At 67.3% G+C, this 13,386-nt stretch overlaps 5 protein-coding genes across 5 annotated transcripts in view; 3 read left to right on the top strand and 2 right to left on the bottom strand.

Annotated features, from left to right (window-relative positions):
• EMIHUDRAFT_432459 (cytochrome c oxidase subunit VIb) overlaps positions 1–569 on the top strand; it is a 1,419-nt gene extending 850 nt beyond the window's left edge. Inside the window, exon 5 of the mRNA XM_005766867.1 lies at positions 149–569. Coding sequence (XP_005766924.1) covers positions 149–226 — 78 coding nt within the window. The 3' untranslated portion in view covers positions 227–569. The remainder of the gene's footprint in view (positions 1–148) is intronic.
• Positions 570–2,757: 2,188 nt separating this feature from the next.
• EMIHUDRAFT_196857 (hypothetical protein) lies at positions 2,758–5,790 on the top strand (the record flags this gene model as incomplete). Its single annotated transcript, XM_005766866.1, has 7 exons — positions 2,758–2,862; positions 2,941–3,174; positions 3,550–3,687; positions 3,907–4,677; positions 4,861–4,955; positions 5,160–5,544; positions 5,737–5,790. The coding sequence occupies 7 exons, from the start codon at positions 2,758–2,760 to the stop codon at positions 5,788–5,790; spliced, it is 1,782 nt and encodes a 593-aa protein (XP_005766923.1).
• Positions 5,791–6,037: 247 nt separating this feature from the next.
• Positions 6,038–7,682, top strand: EMIHUDRAFT_196856 (hypothetical protein; the record flags this gene model as incomplete). The annotated part of the gene is made up of 3 exons (XM_005766865.1): positions 6,038–7,057; positions 7,127–7,356; positions 7,661–7,682. 3 exons carry the CDS (start codon positions 6,038–6,040, stop codon positions 7,680–7,682), a joined length of 1,272 nt encoding a protein of 423 aa, XP_005766922.1.
• Positions 7,683–7,831: 149 nt separating this feature from the next.
• On the bottom strand, positions 7,832–8,917 carry EMIHUDRAFT_420448 (hypothetical protein). The gene is made up of 4 exons (XM_005766864.1): positions 8,468–8,917; positions 8,308–8,397; positions 8,178–8,234; positions 7,832–8,095 (listed from the first exon to the last, which is right to left on the bottom strand). The coding sequence occupies exons 1-4, from the start codon at positions 8,873–8,875 to the stop codon at positions 7,886–7,888; spliced, it is 765 nt and encodes a 254-aa protein (XP_005766921.1). The 5' UTR covers positions 8,876–8,917; the 3' UTR covers positions 7,832–7,885.
• Positions 8,918–10,932: 2,015 nt separating this feature from the next.
• On the bottom strand, positions 10,933–11,585 carry EMIHUDRAFT_196854 (hypothetical protein; the record flags this gene model as incomplete). The annotated part of the gene is made up of 2 exons (XM_005766863.1): positions 10,933–10,959; positions 11,268–11,585. 2 exons carry the CDS (start codon positions 11,583–11,585, stop codon positions 10,933–10,935), a joined length of 345 nt encoding a protein of 114 aa, XP_005766920.1.
• Between the last annotated feature and the right edge of the window lie 1,801 nt (positions 11,586–13,386).

Below are 13,386 nucleotides of genomic sequence, written 5' to 3'. Positions count from 1 at the left end.
GCCCACCCGCCCCACCCAACCCTCCCCCCAAATCCCCTTCGCTGCTTCGCACTTCTGTCCGCTCCCGATGAACTTGCCCGGCGGGGGGACCGCAACGCCCGCAGCTCTTTGGCCCGCGGCGCTCACTCCCTCCCTCTCGCCCCGGCAGTTCGAGCGATGGGAGGCGCAGCGCGAGGCGGGCACGTACGCTGGCCCCGTCCCCGGCGAGAAGGAGGGCGGCCACTAGGCGGCGATCGTGGAGGCGAGTTGTCGTTGTGCCAGGCTGCTGCGTGGCGAGCGGGTTGGTAGAGCGGCGGCGCGGGCCTCGCCCCTCTCCGTGCCCTTGGGGCGGCCGGAGGCCGGCCTCTGTGCGTGCGTCCTCACCCCTGCGGCTCGGGCCGCCGGTGTGAGGAGTGGCGAGCCCAACTGCTGCGATTTGGCGGCTGGAGGGGATAGGGTTGAGGGGGTCAGAGGATAGCTCCCTGAGGCTGTGAGAGTCTTTTGTGGGCGCGCGAGTGTATGTCGTTTGAGGAGCGGGGCGGGGAGAGAGAGTGCACTCCAAACGAATAATCCGTCGAAAAAGGCGGCTCGCTCGCGTGAGCGGGACCGGGCGAGTTGGGTTTTTATCATTTATGCTTATGGTTTCTCCAGTTGTCCACGCACCACGGGAGGGAGGGGCAGGCTGCTCACCCACGTGCTCCGGGAGTGCTTGCACTTTCAATGCCGTGGGGCTCCTGCCCGTGTCCGGGTGTGGAGATGCGAGGCCGAGGGTCGCCCCCCCCCTTGCCCCACCACTTTGTGTGTGTGGAGAAATCTACCTTTATACGTTACCAGAGAGAGAGAGAGAGAGAAGACAACCGATGCGAGTCGACTGGTGTGTGTCGTCGTGGTTTCGTATCAAGAATTCTCTCTCTATACGTTACCTTACCTTACCTCGTGTGTCGTGAGCCTCGCTCGCAGCCTCGCTCGGTCGCTGTGCACGCTGGTGTGTCGCTCCCCACGCCCCAGCTCCTCGCCGCTCGCCCCCTCGCGGCTCGGTCGACCGCTCTCGAGCGTCGAGATCGAGATCGAGCGGGAGCGCGCGTCCACTTTTCGTCCTTGCAGCATGCAGGTCACCTTGGTGCTTGGACACTTGGAGCACTTGGAGTGCAGTCATCAACCGCACATCCAGGGCCGGGGAGCTCAGAAGCGCACCCAGCGGGCCGGATGATTGGCATCGGGTTACGGGCTAGAGAGCCCTAGCCCCGGGGGTGCGCGTTCGCAGGGCAAGGGCCTTAAAGTAAACACAGTTCTCCGAGGGTTGGACCCGCGTACCGGGTTTCCCCTTAACTGCAGGACGCCCCCTCTACTCGGAGCTAGTGGACATTACACTGGACACCACGCCCAAACAGACACTTGCTTAGTCCTCGGTCCCGGGGCTCCACCTTCGGTCCTCCCGGGGCTCCGGTTCTCCCCGATTCGCTCTCTTGCTCGCTTGCCGAGCGTCATACGACGGCCGGTGTGGTCGTTTCCCTCGTTGTTGGTGTCGCTTCCTCCGCTGCCGCCTTTCGTCTTCGCTAGCCTCTCCCAGCTCCACCGGTTCTGAGAGTGTCGGCGGCCCGGCCGGGGTCACCCCGGGCGAGAACGGTGGCATTGGGTCGCGACCAGTTCCACCCCCGGGGGGTCGAGCCCGCTCTCCCTGGTTGTCTCGCGCCCGCACCCGCGGCCTCTCTATCGTCCTCGGCTCGCCCCCCCCTTCCGCCGGCTCCTCTCCAGGCTCGGGGGGGCGTGGCCCTCCCTGTGGAAGGTCGTGGTGGTCCGGTTGCCACTGCGACTGGCCTTCCCCTGGTGAGCCCGTACGTCCCGACTCCACTCTTAGAGGCCGCGTCAGCTCATCTCTCGCCTCCTCCGACAACTGACCCCAAGCCCCTTCCGGGGCCCTCCGGTCACGGCCCTCCGGCTCGCCGGTGGGCCCACTATCGTACCGCGGTAACCCCCCTCCCCCATCTCCTCCGCCCGGATACACCAGCCTCCGGCGGGGCGGTCTCGGACCCCCCAGGTTATTCCGAGCGGGTCCATACGGCGGCGGCCCCGCCGGCGGCGGGGGTGGAGGCGGTGGCAGGGGCGGCGGGTACGGTGGCGGCCCTCGCGGCCCAAACGTCTGGTGTGGAGCCGCTGGGGCGGCCCCACGACCCTGCAGCCGTTCCAGTGGCGGGGGTGGAAATGGCAGTGTGGGTGGCGGAAACGATGGCGGCACTGGCGGCCGCACCGCTTGGTGCAGAACCTCAGGGGCGGCTCCTCGACCCAGCGGTCGCTCCAGCGGCGGGGGCGGAGGTGGTGGTGGCGGGGGCGGGCCCGATGGCGGCGCCGGCCGCCGCACCTCCTGGGGCGGGGCCTCGCCTCTCCGCCCGCACGCTCGACGCACACGACAGAACCCGGACGACGTGCGTTTTTGCTTCTCTACAAAACACGCACACCCACCCACCCCAGTCAGCGGACCCAGCGCCAACGAGAACAAAGACTTTGGCGAGCCAACGCAGCCGAGAGATAAATTCTCCGCAAGAGAGCCTGCCGCTAGGCGGCTAGCGGAGTCGCGGTGCAGAGCGCGAACTCGCCGTACTGAGCCTAGCGCAGCGCGAACACGCCGTCTGAGCCTAGCGCAGCGCGAACTCGCTCCTGTTCATACCCTAGCCGATCCATTTCGCCGCAAATTTACTTTTTTCTCCGGTTGCTGCTCGAATGGCGCGCTCGAGCGCGCCGGTAGAAAGTTGAACGATCTCGAACCGTACCCTGCCTGCCATGTTTCCCATCTCCAACACGTCCTTTCGCTACCAGGCCGAGTCTAGCGGGCTGCATCCAGACAGGTCGCTCTGCCCCTACTGTGGAGCGCGAAAGCGTGGACACGTCTGCCGCTGGGCGTGGCCGAGCAGCCGAAACAGCAGCAGAGCCGTAGTCAGTGCAGCAGCGCCTGCAGCTTCCCAGGCACACAGCAGCGGCAGCGTCCGCATCAACCTATCCGAGCTCACGCCCGCCGCGCCCGAGGCCGACGAGTCGGGCTGGCTCAGCGACGGGCCTCGCGTTGGGGCTAGGGTGCTGCGGCGCCTCAAGGGCCACGGGCACGTCCATGCCGTGGTTCAGCTCTACCTGCCGCCGGGCGAGGCTGACGAGCCCGCGCTTTGGCGCATCCGGCATGCGGACGGCGACGAAGAAGATTTGGTGTGTGCCCAGCCTCATCGCCGTCCACACCGCCTCGACGCTGCACCGCCCCTCGGCACCGGCTGCGCCCCACCCTCCCCTCGCCTTACCCTTGCGCAGGAGGAGCACGAGCTGATCGAGGCGCTGCAGCGCTTCGCTAGCCGTGCGGGCCGGGCCAGGGCGGCGGTGGAGGCGGCAGGTGGACACGCACACAGGGAGGCGGCGGGGCAGGCGGAGGCGTCGAGCTCGGGAGGGCCAGCGCGGGCGGCAGCGGCGGCAGGGGTTGCGGAGGACGCAGAGGGAGAGACGGTGGAGGAGGACGCGGAGGAGGGAGAGACGGCGGAGGAGGCGGAGGCGGCTGGCTCAGCGGACAGCTCTACCGCCTCGCCGCAACAGACGCCGCCGCCTCCGACGCACAGGGAGGCTGCACCCGCCGCGCCGCTCGTGGCGGAGGCGGAGGGGCTGCGGCTGCACCTCTCGAGCAGCAGCAGCACCGGGTACAGAGGCGTGTGGGAGCAGTACCCTGGAATCTTCGTGGCGCGGCACACGCTGGATGGGAGGAAATGCCGCCTCGGCAGCTTCGATACGGCGGTGGAGGCGGCGGTGGCGTACGCGAAGGCGGTTGGCGAGGCGGAGGCCGCAGGCACGGCGGCCGTTTCCGCCGCCGCCGCGCCGCTCATGACAGAGGCGGAGGGGCTGCGGCTGCACCTCTCCAGCAGCAGTACGCGCGGCACGAGCAGCACCGGGTACAAGGGCGTGCGCAAGTGCGGTGGCCGCTTCCAGGCGGCGCACAGCGCAGGAGGAAAGCAGGTCCACCTCGGCTACTTCGATACGGCGGTGGAGGCGGCGGTGGCGTACGCGCGGGCGGCCGGCGAGTACCAGCCTCCGGCTCTTCCGACGGTGGCGACGGAGGCGGAGGGCTTGCGTCTGCATCTCTCCAGCAGCAACGCAACCGGCTACGAGAACGTGAGCCGCAAGGGCGGCCGCTTCCAAGCATACCGCAGGGTGGACGGAAGGCAGTGCTACTTGGGCGCTTTCGCCACGGCGGTGGAGGCGGCGGTGGTTTACGCGCGGGCGGTCGGGGAGGCGCCAGAGCAGCTTCCAGCGGCGGCCGGGGGGTCGCACTCAGCGCCAGTCGCAGCGCCAGACGCGCTGCCGCGGCGGCTGCAGGCTCCTCGGCCGGTCGTGACACGGGCGGAGGGGCTGCGACTGTACCTCTCGAGCAGCAACAGCACCGGGTACAAGGGCGTGCGCAAGGGCGGGCGAGGGGTACGCTTCCAGGCGGCGCAGAGCGCAGGGGGAGGAAAGCAGGTCCACCTCGGCTACTTCGCCACGGCGGTGGAGGCGGCGGTGGCGTACGCGCGGGCGGCCGGCGAGTGCCAGCCTCCGGCGGTCGTGACAGAGGCGGAGGGCTTGCGTCTGCATCTCTCCAGCAGCAACGCGACCGGCTACATGGGGGTGTACACCGCCACTGCGTGGGGAGGCCGCTTCCAAGCGTCGCGCTGCTACAACGGAGGAAGGCAGGTCATCGGCAACTTCGGCACGGCGGTGGAGGCGGCGGTGGCGTACGCGCGGGCGGTCGGGCAGGCGGAGGCGGCAGGCGCGGCGGCGGCTATGCCGGCGGAGGAGGGCGACGGAGGTGGCGAGGAGGAGGGTGGCGAGGAGGGCGGGTGGAGCGGTGGCGGCGAGGAGGAGAGGCACTTCCAGGTGGGAGACCGCGTCGCTGTAGAGTACTCTGACGGCGCCTTGTACCCGGGCGAGGTCGTGGGCTTTGACGGCGCGTCGAGCCTGTACTCGGTGCAGTGCGACGACGGCGAGCTGCTGGAGGACGTCTCGCTGCACGAGATGCTGCGAGAGGTGGGAGAGGGCGAGTGGGAGGAGCAGGAGCGAGCGAGCGGCGAGGGGATGGAGGTGGAGGAGCCGGAAGAGGCGGAGGCGGACGAGGAGGCGGCGGGCTCAGCAGGCTCTACCGCCTCGCCGCCGCCGACGCCGCCTCCGACGCACAGGGAGGCTGCACCCGCCGCGCCGCTCGTGACAGAGGCGGAGGGGCTGCGGCTGCACCTCTCGAGCAGCAGCAGCACCGGGTACAAGGGCGTGCGCGAGAGCGGTGCCCGCTTCAAGGCGGAGGCCAGGGTGGACGGGAAGCGCGTTTGCTTCGGCACCTTCGACACGGCGGTGGAGGCGGCGGTGGCATACGCGCGGGCGGCCGGCGAGTACCAGCCTCCAGCCCAACCTCCTCCGGTGGTGGCGGCGGAGGCGGAGGGACTGCGCTTGCATCTCTCTAGCAGCAACGCCACCGGCTACAAGCGCGTGTTCGCCAAGGGCGGCCGCTTCAAGGTGCAGCATTGTGTGGACGGAAGGGAGACGCACTTGGGCACCTTCGACACGGCGGTGGAGGCGGCAATGGCGTACGCGCGGGCGGTCGGGCAGACGGAGGCGGCAGGCGCGGAGGAGGGGCGTGCCGTCGGGCGGAAGCGGGCGCGGGGGAGAGGTGGGTGGCGTGGCGGCGGCGGCGGCGGCGGGACACTCAGCCAGCTGGGCTGTCACATAGCACAGCACTCGCCTCTCCCTCAATGCCCGAAGGCACGAAGGGGCTACGGCCTGCGGCCGGGGCGGGCGAGTGCACGGACGAGCTAAGACCTAACTCCTAAGTCATAAGTAAGTGCCTCGCCGTCCTGGCAGGAGTTGCTTAGGCGGCTCTCGTGGTGTACCTAGTTTTGTGCCAGTGGCAGTGCGCGCCAGTCCCGTGCCTGCTAAAGTGTAAAGAGCTCCCTCCACGTATCGCGCGCTTTGCGGGGGTGGGCGCGGACTCACCCCGGGCTGGAACCCCACCCCCGCCGGTGACTACGCGCCACCCGATCCTCTGTGCTTGCGGGCCGGGACGATGGAGTCGCTCGGCCTCTCTCCCTGGCTCGTCTCCAGCTGCGCCGAGATGGGCCTCCGCGAGCCAACGCCCATCCAGGCCGCCTGCGTCAAGCCGGCGCTCGACGGACGCGACATAGTCGGCTCGGCGGAGACCGGCTCGGGCAAGACTGCGGCCTTCGCGCTGCCGATCCTGCAGGCGCTGTCGGCCGATCCGCACGGCATCTTCGCGCTCGTCCTCTCTCCCGCACGAGAGCTCGCCCACCAGATCGCCGACCAGTTTGCGGCGCTCGGTGCGCCGCTGCGTGTTCGCGTCTGCGTCGTCGTCGGCGGCGCCGACATGATGCCTCAGGCGCTGGAGCTGTCTCAGCGGCCGCACATCGTCGTCGCGACGCCGGGCCGCTTCGCCGACCACCTCCGCTCGTCAAACGTCGCCCCCGCCGTCGCGAAGCTTCGCTTTGTCGTGATCGACGAGGAGCGCCGGGCGGACGAGGCGGGCGCTGTGAAGAAGCTCTGTTCACACGCCGGCGTTGGGTGTGCACAGGCGGACCGGCTGCTCGAGCTCGGCTTCGCAGACGACCTCCAGCACATCCTCTCCTCGCTCCCTCGCCGCCGCCAGACCCTCCTCTTCTCGGCTACCATGTCCGGCGCACTCTCCTCCCTCGGCGAGTCTGCTCTGCGCACCCCCTTTGTCGCCGACTTGGCGCCGCAGGATGCGGTGGCGAGGAGGCTGACGCAGCAGTACGTCTTCGTGCCGGCGGCGGTGCGAGACACGTACCTCGTCTACCTCCTGCGGCAGTGCGTCGAGGCTGAGCAGAGCGTCATCGTCTTCACCGCGTCGTGCCGCTCCTGCGAGCTGCTCGCGGCGATGCTGTCTGGTCTCGGGGTGGAGTGTGCGCCCCTCCACTCGCAGCAGCCGCAGCGGCGGCGCGCGGCGGCCGTCTCCCGTCTCAAGCAGGGGACCCTCTCCATCCTCGTTGCGACGGACGTGGCAGCGCGTGGCCTCGACATCCCCGCTGTCGAGGTTGTGATCAACCACAATGTCCCCGCCGCGCCGCCCGACTACGTCCACCTGTGAACAGCGTCTCTTCACACCTACTGCTGTGAACAGGTTCCCGCCGCGCCGCCCGACTACGTCCACCGCTGCGGCCGCACCGCGCGCGCAGGGCGAGCGGGCCGCGCGGTGACGCTGGTGACGCAGTACGACGTCGACGTGCTGCTCGCCATCGAGGAGCGGATCGGCTCCAAGCTGCAGCCCCACGAGCCTGCCGAGGCGGAGGTGCTCAAGGCGCTGCCCGAGGTTGCGTCTGCGAGGAGGGAGGCGCTCATCGCGCTGACCGAGTCCGGCTTCCTCGAGCGCGACAAGGAGCGGCGCTCCGGCCGCAAGGCGGAGCGGGAGGAGGCGGAGGGCGGCGCCGGAGGCGGAGCAGAGGGCGGCGACGGAGGGGAGGGCGCAGGCGAGGCGGCGGCGGAGGCGGAGGCGAAGGGGGGCGCCGTGGCGGAGGAGGGGGGGGCGCGGCCTAGCGGCGGCGCGGGCGCCAAGCGGCGGCGGCCAAAGGAGACGCGCGGTGGCGGCGAGGAGGCGGCCGAGGGAGCGGCGAGGGCGGTCGGTGGTCGGCGCAAGGGCAAGGTGAGGCCGGCGGAGAGGCGGTCGGTGGGGTCGCTAGGGGGGTCGGCGAAGCGCGGGGCTGGGGGAGGCGCGCGATCGCTGCCGGGAAGGGGTTAGCAGGTCTGATTGGGTTGGGACGAGGTGTGGAATCGGAACTCTAGTATAAAGCCCCGTACGGCTCTACTGTACCTCGAGAGCGGTACGTTATATATATGAGAAACTTGAAAGCATTTCTGATTCACCACAGCTCAACCGCGCGTCTCAATTCTTCCCTCTCAGTCGTGACCCCGCGCGGAGAGCCGTGTCGACCGCGGTCGTTCGCCTCTGCTGCGGCCGCAGCGGGCAGCTCTCTGCCAGCGCAGCAAGATGAGCCTCGTCCTTCAGGCCCTTCAGGGGCCGCGCCCGCTTGCGTGGCGCCTTGCCCTTCTCCGTAAAGAGCTCGGGCAGGTTCTCGCATCGCGTCACGAGCACCTACCCAGCCCAAGGACGCAGCGCTCATTTCGCAACGGCAGAGACGCTCATGGTATCAGGGCCGCGTCTTTGCTCTGCGCACCAGTGTACTCGCGCTCAGCTCTGGCCCGACGAGGCCAAAGGCAAGCCGCAGCAGCGCCTAGCAAGGTTGAGAGAGGGTTGCATTCCCAGGAAGATTCAAAGGCTCACCCGGAGGTCGAGTGGAGAGCTGCCACGTCCGCCGCTCCGTCGCACCACACGTGCAGGATCTGCTTTGACAGGTTCTGGTTGAAGCACGTGCGCGACGAGTGCAGGATGCCCGCCTAGTGAGGGAACAAGCGGCGAGTTGAAGCGATGTCGGGAGAAGGTGAGCACTTGATTCCGGCTGCAAACCAGCTTCTTGGAGAGCAGCGCCGCGGCGTGCGGCACGCTCAGTGCCGCCTCGCCGAAGGAGAAGGCGCGCGTAACCGACACGCCGAGCACGTCCCCGCCGCGCAGCGCGATGGCATAGTCAGTGATTGGACCCGCCGCTGGGAAGTACCTCAGCTCGAGCTCGGTGCAGACCAGCCTCGCCCCGAGCAGTCGGCAGAGCACCTCCATCGATAGCGCCTCGCTGATGACCGACGCGCCGCCGGCATTCTCCTCGGCATGCACTCGGCGGGCATCGGGGCCTAACTTTGGGACCACGGCCTGCCAATCGCCGCCCCTAACCTGGCATTCGGACTCCACGAGTATCGATAAATCGGCGACGGCGAACGCAGAAAGCAGCAGTGCGTCCTCGGCAGAGATGCGAACGCTCATTGCGGGCGCGAGAATGAAGGTGCAGCCGAACGCATCGAGGGAGGCGGCCGCGGACGTGACTGCAGGCTCGCGGGCAGAAGCAGGCTCGCGGTAGCGTCCTGCTTCTCCGTTGTCGATGACGGATATCGCCATCGATCGATCGTCCTGGTCGCGTCCCCGAGAAAGAATTTTACAACAAAACTCCCTCGCACGACACTGGGCACAGGACTGGGCACGGGACTGGCTCGCACTGGCACTAACACAGGTACACCACGGGAGCCGCCTAAGCGACTCCGAGAAAGAATCCCGTTTTGCTGTTCACAGCTAGGGCGGCGGCAGGAAGGAGCGAGGATGGCGCGGTGGCGGCAGGACCACGGATAGGGTGGCACGGATAGGAGCGAGCGAGCGGTTAGGCGGCGGAAGGGGAAGGCGAGGGTGGCGGCGGGCGGATCACGAGAAGGTAGAAGGTCTGGCGCGGGCGGGCGAGCGGACGGCGAGCGAGCGTTTTGTGTGTGTGAGTGAGTATTCTTGATACGAAACCACGACGACACACACCAGTCGACTCGCATCGGTTGCCTCCATGAACGGCGGAGCTATTCTCGCGCCCACACCACACCTGGCTCCAACGTGGACACGCCCATAGCTGGGGACACTACTAGGTCACGCATGGCATCACAGAAGTTTTGTCTCTGGGCCCCGAAAGGCATCTCTAGCAGTGTCGTTACGCATGCCCCCTCCCATCCTGGGCGCATGCGCCTCACGTCTCGCCAGAGCATAAGCCCTTGGCGTGTGGCGAGACGAGTTTTTCGCCATGCAGCGAGCAGCAAGCCGCCCGCCGCAAACAGCCGGAGGCATCGCCACGGCACTGGCTGCGCCGCGCTCCCGCACCCGTCGACGAAGCTCCCCCCGCGGAAGACCGCGCGTAGCCACGCCTTGACGATCGAGATGGGCGCGCCTGAAGCTCGCCCACCTACTGCCCCTGAGAGTTGGTTATGAGTGGGATCAGCTCCCCCCCTTGGGATACACACACACGAGCGTTTTGGCGGCGGGAGGGTGAGGCGAGGGTGGCGGCGGGCGGATTTTTGCCTCACCAATAGACTGGTTCCACAATAGATTTAGCCCTCCGGCCACGTCATGGGGCCATTCGAAGTGCCGCGGCCGGCTAGCTCGTGACGGCCCGAGTCCGAAGCCGTGAGGCTCGGGCCCTGGGTGCAGTCTGAGGCCCGACGCCTGTCGCTCGGGCGCGGAGGCGAGCCACGAGCGCATTCGGTACCCAGGTCACGCATCTTTCCACGCCCTCATTCGAGCGACATCGCGGACACAACACTGCCTCACGCCCTTACTCTATTGCTGCTAGGCTACTCAAGCGAGACCTGGTGGCAATCCCGTCTGGCCAGCTCAACACGCCGCTTCGCGCAGGTATCGCGCCAGGCACGAATATGACCCAGAGATGGGGCCTTGTTGAGTCAATCTGCCCCCCAGAGGGGCCTTCTCGGGTCGACCTCTGGTCGATCTCATGTCGATCTTGGGTCGATCTCGGGTCGATCTCGGGTCGATCTCGGGTCGATCTCGGGTCATATTCGTCCTGCTCGCCTCGCGTTATGGTATTGTTGGTTATTTTGGGCTGTCGCATCCCCCTGCGCGGCGCCCCCTCCACTGCGCTCCGGCTCGAGCGCCTATTGCCAAATCGCGACTTTCGAGCGCAGTGCATGCGCCCCACACGTCACGCGAGCGCAGGAGAGTTTGCGGCAGAGCAGTACCGTGTACTAGCCGGAGGCATCGCGCCGAAAACCCCGCGCATTCCGCCCCAACAGAGGCTGCAGGAGGCAGATGGCCAATAGCGACGATCGTTACGAAATGTAGCCTTACCATGTGCTCCAAAGAGCAAAGTGCTCCATGTGCTCCACACAACGCAACGACGGTGTAATAGAGGAAGAATTTCATGCTCACAAGAATGTTACGACACTCTCTCGCACAACACTGGGCCGCACGGGACTGGCGCGCACTGGCACTTACACAGGTACACCACGTCCAGCCGCCTATGCTGACTCCTGCGAGGACGGAGAGGCACTTAGCTGTTAGCTCCGTCCGTATGTTACCGCGATCTGCTCGCGCCTCGAGGTGGGGCGCGCTGAACAGGTGAGGGGTGAGGGCTATACCACACACATAGAGCCGCAGATGCAGTTCACCCAGTTCCCACCTTACGCCGCTTTCTGCTGCCCGCTTCTGCATTGTCGCCGCTGCCGCTGCCGCTGCCGCTGCAACTGCCGCCGCCGCCGCCGCCACCACCATCGCCGCCGCCGCCGCCGCCGCCGCCAGAGCTGTCGCCGTCGCCGGAGCCGCCTCCGCCACTGCCGCCACCACCGCTGCCATCATCCTCAAAATCCTCGTCAAGTATTGCCTGATATGCCACCAGCTTGGGGATAGAGCCAGTCGCCCGGAAGGCTGCCATCTTCTCCACCGACGCCTTGCCGACGTTGGGCAGCTTCTTCTTCTTGAGGTCGACCGATGAATCAGTGACGGTAAACGGGCAGGCAGCAAACGCCTGCGCCGCCTTGCGGTAAGCCGAGCCCTTGGTGCCGGCGTTTTCCGGCTCCGCCTTGAAGGTGGCGTCCGCGAGGACCCAGAAGGCGTCGACGAGGTCCTGGTTGTCTGCGTGCTGCGCGGCCGGCTTCTTGGCGTCGGAGAGGGCGATGCGGCGACGCGTGTCGCTCGGACGCTGCGATGGCATGCGTCGGGCGGAAGGCTGCTGTCGGCGAGAGTTTCTTGCCGGAGAGAAAAAAGAAATTCGCGTTCCAGAGAGAGAGAGAGAGAGAGAGAGAGAAAAAACCGCCAATGGCCGTTATCCGTTAGTGCGGACGTCGCCGCGGCTCGCCTCTGCCGCGGCGGCTGCTGCGCGCACGCGGCGGCGCGGCTCTCTCGCGAGACGGCTGGCGACGCGGCTCGCCGCCGACATGCGCTGCGCTCGTCCGACGGTCCGCAGCGTGGCGTGCGCGGGGCTGCGCGCCGCTCTGCAAGCGCTTGTGCGCCTGCACTGCCTGTCTCTGTTGCTGATGGTGGTGGTGCTGCTGATGCTGCTGTGCATATGCTGCTGCTGGCGCGGCGCGGCTCTGCGACTGGGCTCGAGGCGCGCGTCGCAAGCATCTGACGAGGCGGGCGGCATCGGGCAGGTGCGCTTCTCTCTTTGGTGGTGGTGGTGGTGCTGCTGCTGCTGCTGGTGGTGCAGATGCTGCTGCTGGTGCGGTGCGGCTCTTCGACTCGACTCGGTGCGCTCGTCGAGGCGATCTGACGCGGCGGGCGGCGTCGCGGGCGGCAGCGATCGCGGCTTGACGGTGGAGGTGGAGGCTGGTGGCTGTGGTGGACTTTGAGTTTATTTCATGGTCGAGTACGGGGACCGGGGGGTCAACCGGGAGGCAGGGGGTTCAACCAGGCGACGGAGGACCGTGGGCCATCGCGGGGACCACTCAGCCCGGAGGGCGCGGTGGAAAGATCCGGATGGTCTCACCCGGTGGGTGGCACCGAGGCGTCTTGGACGCTCAGCTCTACCTTAAGCTCCTGAGGGGCGCGTGGTTCTAACCACGTAGTATGACTACAGCCCACCACAGACACACTCCCTCTCCACACGTGTGCACACACCCTCACCCTCTCCTCTCTCCTCTCTCTCTCTCTCTCTCTCTCCTCTCTCTCCTCTTGTCTGTGCTGTCTGCCTGACTCAGGCACTCAATCTGCCGATGCGTGATTGTGTGTGGGCTGCTCCGAGGGGGCCCTCTGTGCGATCCGACGGGTAGGGGGGCTGTGCCCGGGCGGTGTCCGGTGTGGAGTCCCCTTCTGATCCCGCCTGGGATGTTGGGTGTGAGGTTGTGGCGGCTTCGATCCCAAGGGGGGGAGCTGATCCCACTCAATAACCAACTCTCAGGGGCAGTAGGTGGGCGAGCTTCAGGCACGCTCATCTCGATCGTCAAGACGTCGCTACGCGCGGTCTTCCGCGGGGGGAGCTGCGTCGACGGGTGCGGGACCGCGGCGCAGCCAGTGCCGCGGCGAGGCCTCCGGCTGTTTGCGGCGGGCGGCTTGCTGCTCGCGGCGATGGCGAAAAACTCGTCTCGCCACACGCCAAGGGCTTATGCTCTGGCGAGACGTGAGGCGCATGCGCCCAGGAGGGGAGGGGGCATGTGTAACGACACTGCTAGAGATGCCTTTCGGGGCCCAGAGATAAAACTTCTGTGATGCCATGCGTGACCTAGTAGTGTCCCCAGCTATGGGCGTGTCCACGTTGGAGCCAGGTGTGGTGTGGGCGCGAGAATAGCTCCGCCGTTCATGGAGGCAACCGATGCGAGTCGACTGGTGTGTGTCGTCGTGGTTTCGTATCAAGAATACTCACTCACTCACCGGGACTAGAGGTGGAGCAAGCTGCTCTAGCCTCGCATGTTACTCCTGTGGCTAGTTCCATTTCACTGTGGCACAGCTCGCGTTACAAAACCTTGATTTGACCATTTGCGCAAAAAGGTACATCTCGGTGCCTTCCAGAGGCAGCT

The sequence above is a fragment of the Emiliania huxleyi genome (genome assembly GCF_000372725.1).
Source record: "Emiliania huxleyi CCMP1516 unplaced genomic scaffold EMIHUscaffold_5, whole genome shotgun sequence".
Taxonomy (NCBI): domain Eukaryota; phylum Haptophyta; order Isochrysidales; family Noelaerhabdaceae; genus Emiliania; species Emiliania huxleyi.
This window is presented reverse-complemented; position numbering and strand designations above follow the sequence as displayed.

Excerpts from the sequence above, each read along its gene's own strand:
- EMIHUDRAFT_420448 (XM_005766864.1), bottom strand. The coding sequence starts at position 8,875 with ATGAGCGTTCGCATCTCTGCCGAGGACGCACTGCTGCTTTCTGCGTTC. Across the intron at positions 8,235-8,307 it reads GCGACGGAGCGGCGGACGTG|GCGCTGCTGCGGCTTGCCTT; the intron begins GCAGCTCTCCAC and ends CAACCTTGCTAG. Across the intron at positions 8,096-8,177 it reads AGCTGAGCGCGAGTACACTG|GTGCTCGTGACGCGATGCGA; the intron begins GTGCGCAGAGCA and ends TGGGCTGGGTAG.